Source organism: Psittacula echo (assembly GCF_963264785.1).
Source record: "Psittacula echo genome assembly, chromosome: 4".
In the NCBI taxonomy this organism is placed as follows: domain Eukaryota; kingdom Metazoa; phylum Chordata; class Aves; order Psittaciformes; family Psittacidae; genus Psittacula; species Psittacula echo.
Genome location: NC_137738.1, coordinates 109,169,922 through 109,190,147, shown reverse-complemented (window position 1 = coordinate 109,190,147; position 20,226 = coordinate 109,169,922). Strand labels below are relative to the sequence as shown.

At 47.4% G+C, this 20,226-nt stretch overlaps 1 protein-coding gene across 1 annotated transcript in view; it reads right to left on the bottom strand.

Annotated features, from left to right (window-relative positions):
• Window positions 1-5,059: 5,059 nt before the first annotated feature.
• Window positions 5,060-20,226, bottom strand: part of DTNB (dystrobrevin beta) — a gene marked incomplete at its 3' end in the record, with an annotated part of 198,487 nt that continues 183,320 nt past the window's right edge. Inside the window, exons 18-21 of the mRNA XM_080615962.1 lie at window positions 15,098-15,257; window positions 8,556-8,645; window positions 5,412-5,465; window positions 5,060-5,115 (exon numbers count right to left, since the gene is read on the bottom strand). Coding sequence (XP_080472088.1) covers window positions 5,060-5,115; window positions 5,412-5,465; window positions 8,556-8,645; window positions 15,098-15,257 — 360 coding nt within the window. The remainder of the gene's footprint in view (window positions 5,116-5,411; window positions 5,466-8,555; window positions 8,646-15,097; window positions 15,258-20,226) is intronic.

Below are 20,226 nucleotides of genomic sequence, written 5' to 3'. Positions count from 1 at the left end.
CCAGCCTGGTTTGGAGATCAGCTCCTGAACCTTCCATTTGGGGCTGTGCATCTTTAGGGCCACCCCAGGCAAGCTGGGAGCAGACCAAGCCACCAAAGCTTGGTGGTTAGCAGGACACTGTGACCACCAAGTGCCCTGCTGACCCCCAGGGCTCCTCATCTTGGACCCAAGACAAGCCAGGAAACAGAGGAATCATGAGGCTCTGAGTCAATGACACCAGGACCACGGTGCTGCGGCTGGTCCCGGGTCCTGCCAGCAAAGGCCCATTAGCCAACACAGTTGACTCGCAAACCAAGGTAAGGTTGGTGCTGAACATTTTCCCCCAAGGACAGCCAAGATCTGTTGACAAAAAGCCCTTGATGATGCTGCCCACCCCAGCCCCCTCCATCATCAGTGGGCAGCCAGAGCTGAAGGGTGGCCAGAGCCACCAGTGTGGCTTGGCCGGACACCACCATCACCACCAAGAAGGCTCAGGAGGACACACTACAGTTCTGGGCACCAGGAATGGGAATGCGAGGAATGTGAAGAACCACCAAAGTTTAAAGGATTTTTTTTGTTTCATGTTCTCCTTTCTGGAGAATAAGGAAACCTGAAAGTAGCTTCTCTCTTATTTGTTTGGTTGTCTTTAATTTAGCATTTATCAGCACCAGTCTTAGTGGTGTCGGAGGCACTGCTGGGCTTCTCAGGGAGCAGGGAGCTTCCATCTCCAGATCAGTGGCTAAGGGGTGAGCAGGGTCAAAGCCATCCTTTTCTCCAAAGCCATTAGAATTAAAGGGACATTATGAAAAAGCCACACATGGTATAAACAGCTCTCCACTGCTGGCTTCCTCTCTAATGGTGTAATTTCACTCCTTCTTGAGTTACCAGATTGTTTCTCAGATGAGGCAGGACTTGAATTTCTAATGTAAAAACTATCAGAAGAACTCTCAAGTCACTTTCAGGTTATCTCTATCCACCACTGAAATGGCAGGGAGGCAGAAAGGGCAAATTCCTTTCTTCCTCCTTTGCAGATTACCTTTAGAGGACAACTGTGGTGGTTTTATCATGCAAAATTGTGCTTTAGATCCATCCCGACTAGTTCATCTGTCCACTACCACCATGGGCTGAGCTGGTAAGTTAAAGACCAAAGACTGCTTTCCTGCATGGTTTCTACAACTAACAAACTTGCAGTGTGAAGGAAAAGGTGCTAGAAGGAAGGTTACCTATGACACCAGACCCCATCCCTTTCCTGCTAATGATGTGTGTGTCCTCAGTACACTTATCTGCCTCGAGAACCCTCCTACTTCCCACTGGGAATGGTGAAAGATGGGTATTGTGGCTATGGCAAATACCCAGCGAGTGTGGAAACCTGATCGGGTGCCATCCTACAAGCTTTTCAGATGGGGGAAGATAAGGATCTTATTCAGGTCCTTCAGAGGTATTGTCACCACAGGGCTCAGGCTTTCTCCTGTACTGCTATCTCGTGCTCTCCAAGCACCTGTTTGTCTATCCATCTGTTGTGCCTTATTATAACTTAAAGCACAGGCTCTTTGAGGGTAGAGATTGTATTTTTAGTACATCTGGATAGTGTCCATCACAATAGGGTCTTGTTTCCTCACTGGGGCCTCTCAGTATAGAAGCAATACTAATAAAACAGGAGATAATGCTGTTCTCACTGAAGTTAATGATGTTTTCCCACTGTCTGCAGAATTGGATCTTAATAAAGAAAAAACTTAACATCCTTTTGAATGGCTGTGGCAGTGAACCCTTCTTCTGCAGAAATGAGAGATAAAGGACAAGGGCAGGAGGTGACCAGGGACCTACACATTGGGATGGTGTGTACAGAGCAGTGCTGCTGGAAATAGGAAGAAAAAATCCATCCATCCTTACCTGAATTACTGTACATCCTGTGGTCGTCCACCTAACCTGCAACACAGCGGAAAAGCATGTTCAGAAAGCAGGTAATCTTATTTCCTATAAAATGAAAAATCTACACTCCCCATCTGTTGCTGCTCGCTCTTCTCAGGACTGCAAACAGCTTCACATGCATTGGGATAAACAGCAAGTCCTCTGAAATATGAGGCAGGTAAGAAAGGGCTCCTGCTCTCACTAAATCCCAGAAATCCCAGCACCTCTGAGGTGAGCCCGAATCACTGGGCATCACCTGGTCCAACCTCTCCCAAAGCAGGGTCAGCCACTGTGGGTGGCTCAGGACCTTGTCCCACCAGGTTTTGAGTGTCTCTGAGGGTGAAGATCAGCCTCTCTACAGCCTCTCTGGTCAACCTGTGCCGGAGTTCGACCAGCCTCATGGTAAGGAAGTATTTTTTGTGTTCAAGCTGAATTTCCTGTATTTCAATGTGTGCCCAATGCCTCTTGTCTTCTCACTGGGCACCACTGAGAAGACTCTGGCTTCATTTTCTTTATTCTTTCTCATCGGTTATTACACACACATTTGATCCCAGCTTTCTTAGCCTCTCCTTGTGTGACAGATGCTTCAACACCTTAATCACTGTCATAGTCCTTCCCTGGATTCTCTCCAGTCCATGTCCTGCTTCTACTGGGTTGTCCAGCACTGGACCCAGCACCACAGGGGTGGCCTCACCAGCACTGAGCAGATGGGAAAGATCTCCTCCACCAACTGGCAATCCTTTGCCGGACAAGAAAACCATTCGCCTTTGTCACACAAGGGCACACTGCTGCCTCAGGGCCAACTTGGAGTCCACCAGGTCCCCAGGTTCTTCCCAAAAGAGCTGCGTGCATTCACTTTCTTTAGCAGTGTGGCAGAGCAGATCTTCAGGCTCTTTTCTAGCAGTTCGGGGGTTATAAGGTCCAAACAGCCAATACACGAAAGGACCAGCTCATGGAGAGTCTCATTTCAGGTGATATCGTCTTGGGTTCACCTACTGATCACCCAGAGGAGCAGGCTGTCTTGGAGACAGGCAGCAGGATCATGGCACACATTGACTGCGGGACATCCAACCTAGAATAATGTCTGGCACATGTGCCATGCATGGATACATAATACCTCGTTTCAAGAAGGAGTAACACAAATTGAGCACCAAGGCTGGCAGAACTGCTGTGGGGTGACATCTAACATGACTGCATAGATGAGGCTTTGCCAGCTCCCGACTGTGCTCTTCTGTGCCTGGAAACCTTGTAGACTTCTTCTCTGGAGATGCTGCTTAATTTGTAATCTTAACCACAAAAGACTCAGCCAACTTGGGAGTCTTCCCGAATGATTTCATCTTGCTAAAGCCAGACCACGCCACTGCTATATCAAGTGTATGAGCGTAAGCCTCTCCAGCAGGGAAGCAAATTCTGAGGTGGATTAATTGGGACACAGAGAAATATGAAATACTTTGTGAAGAAACTTGTGAAGAAGCCCAGGGGCACTGCTGTCCCTAGGAAACACATGCCAGCAGAGTCTCTGTAAGGACCAGCACCTCCCTTGTCTACACCAGTGAAGAACTGGTGGATTACACGAGCTGCAGGTGATTTTTCTTCTTGCTCATTCAGGATGGGAGGAAGTAACAGGCTGACGCACCAGCTAGGGAAAGTTTTGCTGAGATGGGGATGCACACAGAGTCACTGTGCAAAGAATGAAGTTGGGGTGGGCAGAGGTTGCTGCTGGCCAGCCCCATCCAACCCCACGCACCTGGAGCACCCTGGCTATAAGTCCCTGTAGGTAACATGGGGCAGAGAATGGGTGTTTTCAGAACATCATCTCCAACATAGCCCGCGCAAATCCCAGAGCCTGATGCTCCATTGCCACGCATGCTTCAGTGGCTGGAGGAGTTCCCATAGTGTGCGCACTCTGCAGGACAGCAGTTTTTGTATCGACCATTCCTTGATTCTTCTGCCAGATTTTTATCGCACTAACTTTGTGACATTAAGAAATCACTCTTTGGCAGAGATAGTATTTACATTCCACACAAAGGCTTTTGGACCAAGCTCTGCTTTTGGTTACATGTCTCGGTAGCGTCCCCCTGCCGACTTCAGTGCTGCTGCAATGAGTATCAGAGCTGAATTTGTCTTACTAGGTCTCTGCTACTATACATCATATTTCAGCTCTTCAAAATCCCCCTTTCTCATGCAAGATACAGTGCACATTTGGAAAAAAGCAGAAGGGTCATCTGCTAAGCATCTAAAATATTTAACCAAAGAGGAATGTTATAGGGCAAAAAGGGTCCTGTGATTTAGAGCCAATGCTCTAAAAAATCCTGTTTTAGCCAAAATCAAACTTACTTACTGCACTTTTTCCTACAAACTTCTAATGTCTAATAGTGATGCACTTCAAACAAACTTATCACATCTAATACTGATGGACAAACCAGCAACAAGCAGAGCATTTCCAAACACCTGACTGCTTTGCAGAACTCGCTGGACATGAAAACTTAGGAAAATGAGCTCTTATGGTGAGAAATGTGAGACCCGCCACTTCAACTTAGCCAGAAGGAAAATGTGCGTACAACAGGAAAAAGTTCCAGTTTGTTGATGCTGAAATTAGGTTTTGGCTCCAGTGCGACAAATGCTTGGGCTGATCCAAACCTGTCTGAGTCTGTTTCTTGTGCTTTGGTTTAAAACATAAGAAAGCAAAAGATGAGACCCCTGAGCAAGATCTGCTCCCGAGGAAGGGCCTGGAAGGTGCTTTGGTGTTCACTTGTGGAGTGTGACACGAGGAGCAGATCTCCTGCAGACCCCTCCAACTCAACTGTATGCTGCACGGTTGTTTGCAAGTCTCACTCCACGCCTGTGATGATCACTTCCAGCCCCGGGAATAACTCTGCTCTCACGTGTCATGGGTTCATTCGCGCCAAAGGAAGATGTGGTCTGGGGAGGATTAGTATCTAGACCTGCAATCCAGGGATAGTAGAGATGAAAGAGACCTCCTATGAAATGGCGCTCCTCCAACAGCACTGCCTACACAGGATTACCATCAGCAGACTAATTCTGAACATTTGTCCAGCCAAGGTCACAGGAGGCAGTGGCTCAGCAGATGACGGCTCCACCGCCCAGGACCGTCACTGGTCACCATCTCATGCCTTGTTTTTTTCTAATACGTTCGTATGAACTGGATTTCTCACAGCACTCGGAGCAACTCTTCCTCCTCTGACACATTTCTGTGCATGACCTTTGCTGAAAGAAAAACATTCTTGAAAGCTGAATACACATGCTGAAGGAAGCTTGGCCATGACATCACCTCAAGTCATGGCAGATGTTGGAGAGAGCAGCACGGTGATGACCAGACCAGGCAAATAGACCTGTGCTGTGTCTGTGGGTGGTGTAGTAGCAACACAGGCTGCTTCCACCTGGAGCCACCTGCGTGCAGAGCCCTCTCCTGAGACTCCAAATGGAGAGGGCAAACTGGGCTCCTGCAGAAGAGCAAGTCAGAAAATGCTTTACAGCTTAGAGACTGTAGTTTGTCCCCTTACCTCGGTCCTTTCCATTCTGCATTTTTTCTCTTTCTTCTTCATCTTCTTCCTCTGCTTCAAAAAAATGAAAATAAAAAATAAAAGCAGACATGAGACAAGGAAGTGATAGAATAGATGCTGGGGGGGCTTTTCTGTGGCAAGGCAGAACTGGCTTTTCAGGGATAGGTGACATTGGAGAGGAAAGAATGTTCAGGCTCCTAAGGAGAATCTAGGTGGAGAACCCATCATCATTCTTCCAGTGGCATGGTGTCTGCTCACTGCTGGTGGCAAAACAGTCCCCACACCATCCTGATCAGAGGATTGCAAAGTGCTAGCTAGAAGCACTGCCTACATTGTCCAGAAGAATGGACTACTAGTGGACTACTACTTTGCCCCGGCAGTACTGGGACCAAAGTCCTTTGTGCACTATTACTTCAGCACCGTAAGAAATGAAGAACTGCACAATATACACAGAGGGAAGACACAACTTTCATGCTGAGGTCAAATCTAGGGTAGAAATATAATGGTTTATGGTGTGGTGAAAAGCTTGGAGGGTCTCTCCTGGTGCTGCAGGATTTGCCTATGCAAGGTGTTCAGTGATGCCGATGCTGACATGGGAGCAAAGCCACAAAACTGGTGACAGGCTGTGTCTACAGAGACCAGCACTTGTTCTGTGCCTGAGAGCTGGTGATTCATTATATTTAACTCTGATTAAGTTGAAGAGAGTTTATGGCCAGGCTTGTATTTATGGAGCAGAGAGTGGGAACAGAAGGTCACATTCTTCTGCAGATGGTGGCTCGTATCTCTCTGCACAATATTTCAATGAGACCTGTGTAAACAGATAATAGTGATATCACTTCTGCCTACTTCACATGCTGCTGAGAGCAATGAAAGGTACAGTTTGAAAACCTGAAGCATTCTGAATTGATCTGATCAAAGAGGATCTTACAGACATTTGCTCTCTTTGTTGCTTTAACAGCAGGACCGATGAGACATCCAGGAGTCACACTCTGTGCCTTCTAATTGATGGCTATGGATGAGTCCTTAGTGCCAGTGCAGAAGAGATCAGTGACGAAACCAAAACATTTTTAATCACAAGAGTCACGACCTGGAGCAAAATAGCTGCTTTAGGTCCTGAACCTGCCTTCTGCTGGGCAGTCTGACAGGGGAGGGCTGAGCCATCCAGCAGCATCATGCCTGGTCCCTGGAGATCATCCCTGCATGTCTTTTTAAGCTCAGTTGGTGTAAAAGTGATGCCAGTGTTCCCTAGGTAGCACCAGGAGCATTAGGCTTTTGGTGCAGGAGGAGATGGCTGGGAGCACAACCAGAGCATCTATGGAAGCCCATCTAGGAAGGGGTAACCCCAAGCAGTATTTCCCTTTCAAAAGAATCTGTTTTCCAAGCTTGTGCAAAGCCAGGGAGAAGCAAACAGAGGTGTGGGTGGTGCACACACCAGTGTCTCACAGAACCCTCAGAGCACAATGCCTGCAGCTATATCGGGTGAGCCTGGGGCTGGAGGAGGTGTCTATTCTCACAGCTTACCTCCAGGACAATATGTGTTAAATCCCACCGACTCTCATCAGCTGAGGATAACTCATGCTTTTCCTAATTTACACAAATGAAATGATTTCAGAGACTTTCAAGGGAGCCTTCTTCAGTATCTGCATATCCTCAAGTAGGAGACTGTAATTAATTCCATTTTCACTCCCTTGTGAACCGTAACTGCATTGCACGATCCCTGACAAGCCTGAAAGGGCTATCAGTAGTGCAAACCCAGGCTGTTTGCCTTTGCCAAGCTGCCAGGGATCTGAGGAGGGCAGGAGAGCTGTGGGTCCAGCCGACCTTTCACCTCTGTCACCAGCCACCCAGGGCCAGAGCCTGAGCTCGGCCACACCGCTGCAAATGTGCCCTTCTGTTAAAAGCAAAGAATAAATCACTGCAGACATCTGTTTTGGGCAGAGGGTTTGTTCACTGGGTTCCAGCCTAGAGGGAAGAGAGCTGTGTGCATCTTGAGCATGGTGATTTATTGAAGAAATACATGGCTCTTCACTGCAATGGCACCAGCGATACTCCTGTCATACATGAAAGACTTTATTAACTCACAGCTGCCTTTGCAGCCAAGACACGGGATTTAGACTGGGTGAATTTACGGCTTAGCAGTAAAATATCAACCCGATTTATAACTGTGATTTCTTCATTAAGGGCAGTGGGAACAAAAAGCCTAACTGGTTTTAACATGGAGTTTGATAAGTTTATGAAGGGGATTATGTGATGCCATTACCGGATACAGCAGCGGGCTGGGGGAGGCATGAAACAGAAACTGCGAGGTTCAGGCTGAATACAGAATGCTTTATTTCTCCCTTAAAAGAGAGGGCAGCCCACAGACAAGCTGCTGGAATAGTAGACGATCACACACCCCATCGCTGACAAGGCTCGAGAGCCACAGGATGCATCCTTGGGCTACAGCAGGAGCTGCTCCCATATCATCAAGGTGTTCACTGGCATAGTAAAAGGGAACAAAGAAAATAATAATCTTTTTTTCACATTGCTGTTTAATCCTCATATACCTTTCCTGTATGTTTGCAATGCCTCTAATGGGCATTCATTGCAGAGGAGTTTCACCTGCTGCTCAAGCATTGCCGTCACTAAGCAATAGTTTAGGGAGACTCACTCAAAAATTCTGCCCTGGCTTCTGACTTGCTGGCTGGTGTTGTTAAGGAGCTCTGTCCTCCAGAAGTGGGACAGGGAAGTGGTACTTCTGCCTAGTGAGTGGTCTGGGACATGCCTGCAGGGTGCACTGGAAAAGCTGCTCAGTGCTGCTACACAGGCAATATTGATAATATGCACAGCAGAATGAGAGCTAGATGTGAGTCTGCTTCAGGAATCACCAACGGTGCCACCAGCCAGGTTGGTATCCAGAGTATTGCCTTAACTATAGTGATAAATTCAGTGGACAGCCTGTTCAGGAGGCACTTGGCGTTCTCAATGATGTCAGCTACAAAAGTGATGTTTTGTTTTATCACTGGAAAAATGAACCCGTACCCTCCCATGATGCTTTAAATAGTTTTTGTAAAGAATAAATCTTGAGACAATCTCGATCTCCAACCTGTGGCTTCAAGCTCTCATTCTCCTGCTGTGCGTGTGTGCTGCTCAATTGACTCTTACCTGAATGAAGTTCCTTCACCAGAGATGACATGGTGTTGGTGATGGAATCGGCTGCTACCAGCAGGTCGTTGTGGAGGTTCCTCCTTGTACCTGGGAGCAGACAGACAGCAGGAATTACATGTGCCCCTCTGACACTGCCCAACCTCCTCATGCCACAGTGATTGGCCACGTATCCCTCACTGGTCCTTACCAGGGTCCCCCCTGCAGGACAGAGCTTGGTGTGCTGGTGTATGGCAGCACCCTGTCAAAGTGGCTCCTCTTAGTGAAGGATGGGGATCTGCTCTGGAACCAGTTCTGCTTGTCTGCCTGACCACCTCTTTGGCTAACTAGCTATCACACCACTCTTCTCCTTGACAAGGACAGTGCTCGTATGACAGCTCAAGGGCAGATGCTTCTCTCCCCATGACAGGAGTGGCTGGGTGCTGGCCGTTACACAGCTCATCCATGCTCCTCATTTGTGCAGTCGTTATCACTGCTGGCTTCTCTGTTGCAATCAATATCACTGAGATTTGAGCAGAATAAAAGATAACTGAATTCTTGCTCTCCTCTTGCATTGCTGGAGGAAGCAATCTTCTTCCTCGGTGTGCCACACAGCCAGGGGATAGGCACTTAGCTGTCCCTCATGGTGACACTGACCTGCCTGGTTCCTGTCTGAACACTTGTCTTGTGCAAGGCTCTGCTTGAGGGATCCCATTAGCACTCTGAACATCTGCCACAGCTCTTCTAGAACGACAGGGACCAGCAAGGGGCCACAATCTGCAAAGGAGCTGTCACACTGGCTGCTGCCTATAAAAGAGATGAGCAAGCTGCTGTGTGTCGGGGATGATGCTTACTGCCTCTTGCTTGATGCTGGGAAGATAATGATCTTCTCAGCCATCTATTCTGGTTCCCTGTGCTGGTCCCTCTGGCAAAAACATCCATATTCTTGCAGCAGAGCATCTTGGCGGTCATGGCCCAATTTTGTAGAGCCCCAGCGCCTGCAGCCACTGCAGACCTGACTCCTCATCCTCGCTGAGCCTCCTTTCCTCCGGCACCTTTTTTGCGCTGTGCTGTTTCAGTTTTATTTGGAGGCTTTGATGGTGTGGGGTCATGTTTTCTGCCCCGGCAGGTGGTCTGTAGGCGCAGTTTCTCAGGTTGCGGAGCTGATGGCCCCAAGCTGAGCCTTTGCCGGGAGCAGGTCCCTGTAACTGTGTGTTGGCTCCATCTCAGCCTTTCCCGTGCTTTTAACTGCTCACAGAAAATGGCTTCAAGCAGGCTGTTATCCCACCAGATGTCTGCCCTGGTGCAGCCTTCAGGAGCACCACTTTGATGCTGAGTGCCTGACCATGCTCTAAGATCTCGGAGCTTGAGATCCCGTCCTATCATTTGCTCCAGTGAGGGCATGAAGACAACACGTGTGGGATTGCCAGAGACATGTGATGTGACATTCTGCAGCTGTACTCAACTGCAATAACGACAACTGTACATTACACATTTACTTTTGTTTGAAGTCCGGCATCTCTCATTCCAGACGTGCTGCTTTAATCTTCCAAATGGGGTGCTGGCTTTTACCCCATCCTTGGCTGGAGGGTGTCAAAGTGCCTACTCCTACATTTTGCCTGTGGATTTTAGTGCTGTTTGAGCACTGCCAGAGCATGCTACTGAGATTACGTGCTTTCTATCAGCAGCTTTCCCTCCGGGTTAGGCTGCCAACTGACCGGCATCATGCTCAACCCAGCAGCAAGGCACTGGGTCTTCTTGTGCATGTGCAAACAGCATGCAATTCCTGGGAAAAAATGCAGATCTTGGCCAAGTCTGGGACCTGTGATACAGGGGACTCCTCTGCATCCCTTATACAATGGAGGCCTCTTTATCCAGGTCTCCAGATGTTCAGAGCTCTGTCACTGTATGGGACAGGGAAGCATGGCCACCATCCTACCGATGTTACCTTTGGGAGTGAAAGGCTGTAAAATACCAGCCTGTCTCCCCTGTGAAGAGATGAATAATGTTAATGAGCTCATTTGGACATCTATGTGCAGAAGCCACCCAAAGGCCTCCTAGCTGGTGGCATTCAATTATTTATTATATACAAACACAGAAATTTTATCCTGTTTCCTGTGTTCTCCACTTGCCTTGAATTTGCCTGATTTTGCATGATTAATATGAAATAGCACTAATTGTACAGATTGCCTTTCCGGAAGGATCATTCCAGGAAACTTATTAAGGAGTCTGCTGACCATTTTTTTCTTGCAAGAGTTGTTCTAGTAGTTGGATAAGCCACCACTGCGGTTATCACATGAGGAACTTCTACCTTTCTGCTGGTGGTGGTGGATCCTATTTGCCTTTGTGAAATCCTGAGGGATATTTTCTTCTCTTTCAAGATGAGAAACAGCAGCATTAGCTTTCTAATTAGATGACGGCCTCTGTATCAGTGTATTTCAACTGGAATGCCATCAAGGCATTCAATTCTGATACTGTATTAATGTGTTCGTCCTCTGGCCAAGTGGAAGATTGAGAGATCACCTATGGAGGAAACTTATCTAATCTTAAGACTATATCATAAAATCATAGGATCACAGAATAGTTTGGGTTGGAAATGACCTTAAAGATTATCTAGTTCCAACTCCCTGCCGCATGCAGGTAAACCTTCCACCACGCTGCTCCAAGCCCCATCCAGGCCGGCATTGAACCCTTCCAGGGATGGAGCATGATCAAGGTCACTGGGATTCAACTCTTTAAAGGCATTGATGGAGAAGCTCACAGAAGACTTGGCCTCCCTGCCCATTCCTAGGTCACAGCAGCAAGAGGTGGAACAGCACTGGAATCTTCACTCCCTTTTCCTCCTCACTCTGTAGTGACATTTTATGAGAATCTGGTGGATATGTAAAAGTTAGCAAAAAGAATTTAAATGTTTGTGTTACACCCCCCCCAAGTACGTGTACTGCAGGCATTGCCTATAGGTGTTTTGCTTCCAGGGAGTCATCACCACCACCGTTATCAAGCTGTTGTGATGCAGCTGCATCAAGCTGTTGTGATGCGTCCTTAGCCCAGCCCAGAATAGTTTTTTACACCACCTGGTTCATTGCAACATGCTGTCAGGTGTTAAAAACCTAGAAAAAAAAAAGTTTTCACTTTGGGCAATTTTAACAGGTCCTGACAAAGACTATCCCGTTATGAACCAGTCATTCAGCTGAAAGGCATGAATGAGCCCTTGATTAATTACATCAGCTTCTACTGAAGCCAGGAGTTTGAGGAAGACAGCTCTGGTGACTGTAAACTGTGCAGAAGGAAGTTTGCTTTGTCATGGCTTTTGCCAGGTTCTCCAAAGAAAAAAACAGATGGATTGAGAGCAAATTTGGATGCCAAAGCAATACTGTAAAGTGAAAAATGATCAAGTAGGACAGTGACTGTACTACTATAATCATGTGTTCATTACTCCTAGCAGCAGAAAGAAGATCAATTCATCCCTTTGTGCTTTCCTAATTAAAAAAGAAAAGGGGAAAAATGATGAGGCAGATAGACTAGATTTTCCCACTAACTGGTAGGACTCATTGCACTGCTGTTCCACTTCACTCAGCCTGGAAAAAGAAAGCCAATCTGCAAAGGGGGGAAGGAGAGGCAGCTGCCAAAGAAATCAGTTGAGAGCTCTCGGCTGTAACCATCAAACTTGTTGTAGAGATGAAGAGGAGGCGACTGGACCACCCACAGCAACAGATGGAGTGTTGTGCCTCTGGTATTTGGCATCTTGCCTCCCTGGAAATGCCTGCTTCTGCTGTCGGTTCTGGAAGTGTTTAGAGATGAGGAGCTTGTTCCTACCAATGGGATCAGAAAAGACATATCTTCTCACAGTTGAGTTGTAGATGCTCAGTGTTTTCTGACTGGATGTTCTGCATCACCTGGCTCTGGAGAACAAGTATCAGCCTTTCCTCATACTGAGTATGCTTGCAGTCCTCACTGGCATCACATGCCAATTATAAGTATTCACTGATACTTCCTGCTCCTCTGCTACCATTTTGTAGTCTCTTTCCTCACCTTCTTCTGGCAGCAGCTCATTTAGGCAAGGAAGAAGATTGTTCTAGAAGGATATATCCAATGAGCAGCTGATAAATGCAAATTGTTATTTAAAATATGTTTGGTTTTGAAATATACCATCAGTTCTGGTAAGTTTATTTTCATGTTTGCTTGTTTTGAAAGGAGACTGTCCATCTGACAAAGGTATTTGACACTAATATTCATGATCTTCCCTAGCCAGAATGAGAAAACACCACCTCTAGTTTTGAGACTCCCTATGATAAAACTTGTCATCTTTTAAAGAACTAAACAACCTGACCTCTGCAACAAGGCAAGGGCTCTTGTTGACTTCAAAGGACCAACACACAAGAGAGGCTGAAGTGCCCTGGCACTGCAGGCTCTAAGATGTCCAATATCCAGTGGCATTTCCCATGGAGTACCAAGAGGTCCACATGAAGGGTTGCTGCTTGCCAGTTGTCTATGCCCACAAACAGCTGAAGTCCTAGCCAGAGCATTAGTGAAAGGTGTATTTTCTGTCCTTCTTCCTTTTATTGTCAATCAGAAGAATATAATACATGAGTGGATGTCCACCTCCAGAAATGTGGATCATGTTCAGAAACAACCTCCGAATCTGTCGGAGGAGAGACCAGGTCCTGCGGCTGTTCTTCTCACAGCTGTACATCCTGGGATGCTTCTGGAATAGTAAAGATGAAGAACTCTGGACCAATATGGGTAAAAGGAAAAGAGCATAGAAAACCCACGAGTCACCACTCCTGAGAAATACTAAAAACCGGCATCTGTTCCTACTGGGAATCGCTTCATTCACCATGAGCAGAGTTGAAGTAGCTAGGACTGAAGAATCACTGATTTCCCTCTCTGCAGTGAGAAGGTCCCTGAAGATAGAAAAGTATTTGCCAAGTTTCTTGACACCAGACTGACAGTCGTGTCTTTGCTTGCTGCCTTCCCACATCACCAGACAGCCAAGTCTCTCCAGTATTTGAGGAAGAGGCAGTGGTCTGCATTGAGCTGAACAAGTCTCCATTTCATCTGCTTGTCTTCAAATCTTGGAGCCCTTCTTGAGCTCACAATGGCTTTCACATGGAAAAGATGGACTTTTTTGAAACGTAAACGTGTGACTGTAAAACTTTTCTTTTTTAAAAGCAACAGCAGCTAAGTATAAACTCACACTACCTACAGAAGTTGGGGGATAGAAATACGTATGTCAACTGCTGCCCTGCTTTTCTTCAAAGCACAATAAGCTGTATTATTCACAAATGGACAGCTTACCCATTTGATCCAACCATACTGATTTCACTGAAGAAACGGAGGACAAGGTGGACAGAGAGGAATGCAGCTGAAGCTATCTGGTAATAAATAGACTTCTTATGTCTACTTTTGGGGCAGTTGGCAACAGTGAGTTTAGGCCAGACAGTGATATTTTTTCCAAGGGGAGTAACATGTTGAAAAGTGCAAAAGAAGGAACTCCAATGGTTGGAGCAAAAAGAATGTTGTTGTCCTGTGTGTCCTTCTGCTTCTTCATCATGGTCTTCCCATCTTCTTCTCCTCTTGTTCTTTCCCTTGCCTTGCCTTGTTTTCCCTTCCCTGTTCTCCTGACCTCTCCTTTCCTCTCCTTTCCTCTCCTTTCCTCAACTTTCCTCTCCTTTCCTCTCCTCTCCTCTCCTCTCCTCTCCTCTCCTCTCCTCTCCTCTCCTCTCCTCTCCTCTCCTCTCCTCTCCTCTTTCCTCCATTTCTCAGGTTTAGCACTTTATTTTTCTTCTCCCCACAGGGCTGCTGCATGTCTGTGTCTCTAGCAGAGCACATGAGCCATTCTGCAGATGTGCACGCCAGCCAACTGCTCCATTATGAACAGCCTTCACCAAGTTGTGCTGCAAAATTTCATCTCCCTTTCTGCCCCATAACCAGCAGAGAGGTGGGCAGCTGTTAGCTAAATACTCTGAATAAGAGAGCTGTTTGTTTTCCTAGTTTCGGTCATTAAACTGTTTTTTTCTGTCTTGCAAATCACAGTTCAACCACCACATTTGAAAATATGACCAGTTTTTAATGTCTAACTGTTAAATTACTTGTGGGAGTAACTTTCTGGGGTGGAAGATCCCTCCCCCTGAGGGAAGATCATCATCACAGAAATAATTTCATTAAGTTGTAAAGATTAAAAATGTGCCCCCAATCTCTTTGGTCTAGACTGCAGGAAAGGGGTTCGTAATTATTGTCTCAGTATCAGCGAGTTAGGCTTCTGTTACACGTAGAATCATCATAGAATAGTTTGGTTTGGAAGGGACCTTAAAGATCATCCAGTTTGAAGCCCATGCCACGGGCAGGGACACCTTCCACTAGACCAGGTTGCTCCAAGCCCCATCCAACCTGGCCCTGAACACTGCCAGGGATGGGGCAGCCACAGCTTCTCTGGGCAGCCTGTGCCAGGGCCTCAGCACCTTCACAGGGAAGAACTTCCTTGTATCAGTCTGAATGTCCCCTCTTTTACATGATGATGCAGTATTAACACCAGATGTGGTTCCGTTCTGTGTGATATTCACCTTGTGTGAAAGCTTCCTGCACATCTCCCCCGACTCCAGTGAGTGAGTCCTGCGGGACGTGAGTTGGGGTAGAGCCGGCGGAGGTGGATCTGACAGGCATGGGCATGGGGCGGCTGGCTCCATGGGTGGGTGAGGACTGTGCCGAGCCTGCTGCTTGCGCCTGCACAGGAGACATGAGACACAGTTTCCAAATTTTTAACTTTTTTTTTTTTTGGTGAATATCTAAAAATAATTCTGAAAAAAAAAGAAAAGAAATGCATAAGGAAAGATGCTTCACCAAAACATGCTCAGCTTGAGCAATGTGATGCATGAACAGTAGCTGTTGTGGGAGGACCCCATGATGGTTGCATGCTGGGCACAGTGCATCACGCATTGGGCTGCACATGGCACTCACAGCTATGCTGCTCTGGTGCAGGATCTCACCCAGTCTTCCTCGCCATATGATTACAGTGTCACTGGTCAACTGTCAAGTTGGAAAAAACCCTGGGATGGCACTGGGTGACCTTCCCATCTGTGTGCTCCAGAGGGACCCATCACCACTTGGCATCTCCTCATCCTTCCCACAGGTAGCAGTGAGGAAACCCCCAGAGCTCCACGGTGCCACCAAGGCTCTGCAGAAGGTCCATTCCCTTTCTTACTTTATTTCTATATATTTTATAGATTCTTATTTATTACTAAAATAGTGATTTTAAAATTTTTGATTCTACATTTTCTTCCAACCAAACCTACCTGTCTCTGCAGTGCTGCTCCAAGACCCTTGTGAGCAGCTGGTGCTGTTGCCTTCCTTCATAAGGTTTCTTGTGTTCCCCTACAGCTCTCCATGGATGGCAAGTGACAGCCCCAAGGGTCTCTCAGGTACTGCTTACTTACCCGAAGTCTGGTGCACTTCATAGCAAATTGCAACTAAATTAAGAATATTTTTTCCTGCAGTTTGAATGCTCAGAGAAAACTGGTGTAATCATTCAGGCACAACTCCCACTGGCTTCAAAGAAGATCATGTCCCAGTGAAGCTTCCAGAGCGCAACCTGAGGTTTGGCATGGGAAGGATGAGCAGAGAAAGGAGAGGGACTGACGGATGTATGAGGAGAAGATAAATATAGGAGCCTACTGACATGCGCTTACTGGCTCAATGTTTTCAAAGAAATAATTTCAGTTAAGTACTTGGCGTGTGGTGTCAGCAGGAGAGCGAGCAAGGAGGCACTCACCACTGAGGCACCTCGCTAGGTGTTTAAGGACCTTTGCAGAGAGCTTGGCTCCTCATCTGCCTTCTCTGGCTGTCATGCACAGCCCGGATGGACCCCTTGTGCTGGGAACCTCCCCAGCACTCACCTCACTGCCCAGGAGCAAAGCATCACCCTTCCCCAGGCATTGGCCATTATTTACAAGTGCTTTGAATGCACACAGTACTACTTTATTGTTGATAATCTGGTTGTTCTCTGCAGCCACTCGTGTCTGTCAACAATCTCTGAGCCCTCTTGCTCAACTGCAAAGCTATTAGTGATCACTTTTGCCTGGCTTTGCCAGCAAGGGTTTATGATCTGTGACTGTGTTTATGTTTAAGCACGGTCCCTATGCTGCCGTTGATTAAAGGAGAGCTACTCATAAATAATTACACGCTAAGGGCATTAAAACCGTACAACCCCTCTGAGCAAATACCTGGTTTGTTTGTGCCGTGTGGTTTTCGTCTTTTTTTAAGCCTGTTCATCGTTTGCTCCCTTTGACGTGCATCAGTTACCGGGGCAACCCAGCTGGCACAGCGGCGATGCACAACGGTGACACTGACAGCACCCCGTGTGATGGTGACTAGGCCAGCAAACTGCAATGGTGACACCTCCAGCACCCTGTGTAACTGTGACGGGGCCAGCACCCAGTGCAATGGCGACACAGCCACCACCCTGCTCAATGGTGACACCGAAAACACTCAACGGAATGGTGACACTGCCAGTACCCTGCGCAATGGTTACACTGCCAACATCCTGTGCAGCGATGACAAGACCAGCACCCTGTGCAGCGGCGACACTGCCAGCACCTGATGCAATGGTGATATCACCAGCACCCTGTGTAATGGTGACACTGCCAGCATCATGCACAGCTGATCCTTGTGCTGCTGCCGCAAGGCACAGCATCCATCACCAGCACATTTTTCCCGTCCTGACACTGAGTGCTGCCCTGCTGCAAGGCTCTGCTTCCCATGGGAGCACCCAGGAACGGGATGCTGTTTGGGACCACATGGGAATGGCTGCAGCTTCACTAATCCCTGCCAGCCCAGAGTTGATATTCTTATTAACATGAAAACCTAGTCATGTGTAAAATTGTCATTTTGAAACTGTATTAATAATAGGGGGATTAAAAGAAGTGACTAAAATGTGACAGGGGTGTCTGTAGGGGGGAGGGCTGCAGGAGCGAAATGGTATATTTTGAGGGTACAATCATTAGAAAAGGCACATGCCACACCAGCAACTTCACTTCTCTGCTTTGAAACCTCAAATAAAACCTGAAGAAGTGACCTGAAAGTGCACAGAAATAGGCAGGAGTGTCTAAATTTGTATCAGTTTGTAGCAAAAGCCTGACCATCGCCTTGTGCTCCCCATCCAGCACCTGAGACAGCATGGCAGAAGCATTCCCATGGCTTTGGCTTGGAGGAACTGGCTCATTCCCTCTCCTCCTCTCAGACCGAGCCTCAGACTTGGCAGCTGTTCAGACAAGGAAAACCAGCCCATGCATACCTTAAAACTGAAAACCAGGAGAAACCCATCACTAACAATCACCCACACTGGAGGCAGAGGACGGTGAGCAAGAGCTCCCTTTTCCCCAGGAGGCAGCCAGAGGAGCGTGTGGGAATATTTTCTGTTTTGAAGCTTGTTCCCCAGGTTGCACCTTGTATTGTGGGACCTTGGCACATGTTCCTGTTAATCACCAGAGACCTTCTGATGGTGGCAGGTGTGAGAGGGATGACAAATGATAAACCATCTAGAGAGTTTGTTATTTGTTAAAGCAAGCATTCAGTTAATTGAGTAAGACCTCACTGCTCGCTTCTCTCCCAAAACACCTGAACTGTGAGGGGACACATTTCATCCTGTATGACAAATCCGGTCCATCCCACCCACCTCCACATCTGGCCCATGGTGTTTTTTGCAGATGTGCACACTCCTTGGCCCAAGGGAAGACCTTGCACCCCACAGATGCCCACATGGATGGGCTGGTGGTAAAAGCCAGAAGAGCAGCACCCAAACACCCTCGATGTACATGGAGGCTTCAGCCCTTAGGGAGGAAATATTTTTTTCACCATTGTTCACCACTGAGACACGCTGTCTACATTTACATTCTTAGAGTAAGTGCCCAAGCACCTGAAATGGATGTATTCTTTCTTTTTTTTAAGCACGGGGCACACAGATGGGCCGTGCTGATTTGCATGCTGCAGCCACTGAAGCAGAAGGGCTAGGAACATCCCTCACCTGCTCAGTGGTGTAGTTCCTGGAAGCTGAGGTGATATTGAGAGCAGCTCGTGAGGTTACACACAGGCAAGCCACCTCAATGGGGAGCAGCGCTGAGATGGATAGAGTTGGATGGAGAGCTATGTTTCCCTGCTGCCCTGTCCTCATGTACGCTCACACCACGCAATGCACACCACAGCACTCAGCAGCTGAAGGAGGATCTGAAAGTTTTTGGTTCAGTGAAGACTTGAAAATCGTCTTCACAAGAAACATGCTTTGTCCCAGACTGCTGGTTGGTAACGTGGCTGCAGCTCAGGACCGCAGGGCTCCAGGTTCCAGGCTGCGGGAGCTGCACTGGGACTCTGCTGCCTCCGGAGCATCACTCCTGACCTAGAAGAGGAGTGAGAAATCTGCTGGCCAACGCAGACACTCATCAAGGCACAAGAAGAGCTCAACCTTCTGCCTTAGTGCAGCACCTTCTAAGGGATAGGCAGAAATCCTGTGGTCTGAGCTGCACCTGCATCTGTACCATGTGTGTCAGCTTGCTGGGCCTCTGACAAAGTCCTCAAAGTTCATATATCTAGGAGGAAAGAAACAATCTAATCTCCGCATGGGCAATTCTTCACTATGAGGGTGGTGAGGCCCTGGCCCAGGTTGCCCAGAGAAGTTGTGGCTGCCCCACCCCTGGCAGTGTTCAAGGCCAGGTTGGACAGGGCTTGGAGCAACCTGGTCTAGTGGAAGGTGTCCCTGCCTGTGGCAGGGGTTGGAACTGGATGAGCTTCAATGTCCCTTCCAACCCAAAGCACTCTGTGATTCTATGTTTTCTTGGGATATCTGAGTCCACAGTCCCCATCAGATGGCCACATTTTTCATGAGCAGAAATGACACCCGGCCAGGTGCAGGATGGGGTAGGATGGTCTAAGATGGGGTAGGAGACCTGCATGAGTCTCTCTGGGCTGAATGAGGAACTGAGCATCTCAGGATGGTGACTCCTTTCTGCTCATGGCAAAACCTGACCCAGGCTGAGCATCAATGGGGCTTTCCCAGGCCCATGCAGAAACGAGGCATCAAAGGCATGAAGAAAAGTAGGGACCATCACTGCACAACTTAAACCACAGATGGATCAGGGATAGAATGGGCAGAAGCTTGGGGAAGAAAAGGAAGAAATATTGAGTCCAAAGCAAATATGTAACGATGCATTTACCAAATTACAAGTCAATAAATATCAGTTCAACCTCAGCAGCATCCTCAGGGTGTGTGTAGGGGGTGTTCACTACTGACATACTTTGGGTAACGCTTTCTGAACACACTCTGAAGCAAAAAATATTACTGTATCCAGTGGCTGGATGTGCTCCCAGTGTGAGCATACACATAAACAACTACCTGGAGGAGAGGGAATAGGTGCTTTTGATCATCTGGGCTGTGTGCAGCTTTTCTAGCACCTGGTGAGATCTGTTTTTCTCTAATTCCAGATGAAACAAAAAAAAGGAAAAAAAAAAGGAAAAACAACTCCCCCCCCCAATCCAATCAAATAATATCAATCTATTTTACATATTGATCTCTCTTCTACTTTACATTGCACATGAAGCCTTAACATGCTTGTGTGTTTTCCCTCTGCACCAAATGATGAGTCTTGTGGAAAAATGATGCATGTGGAAAAATGAGGGGGTATGGTTTCTAGTAGTGATGCAGATA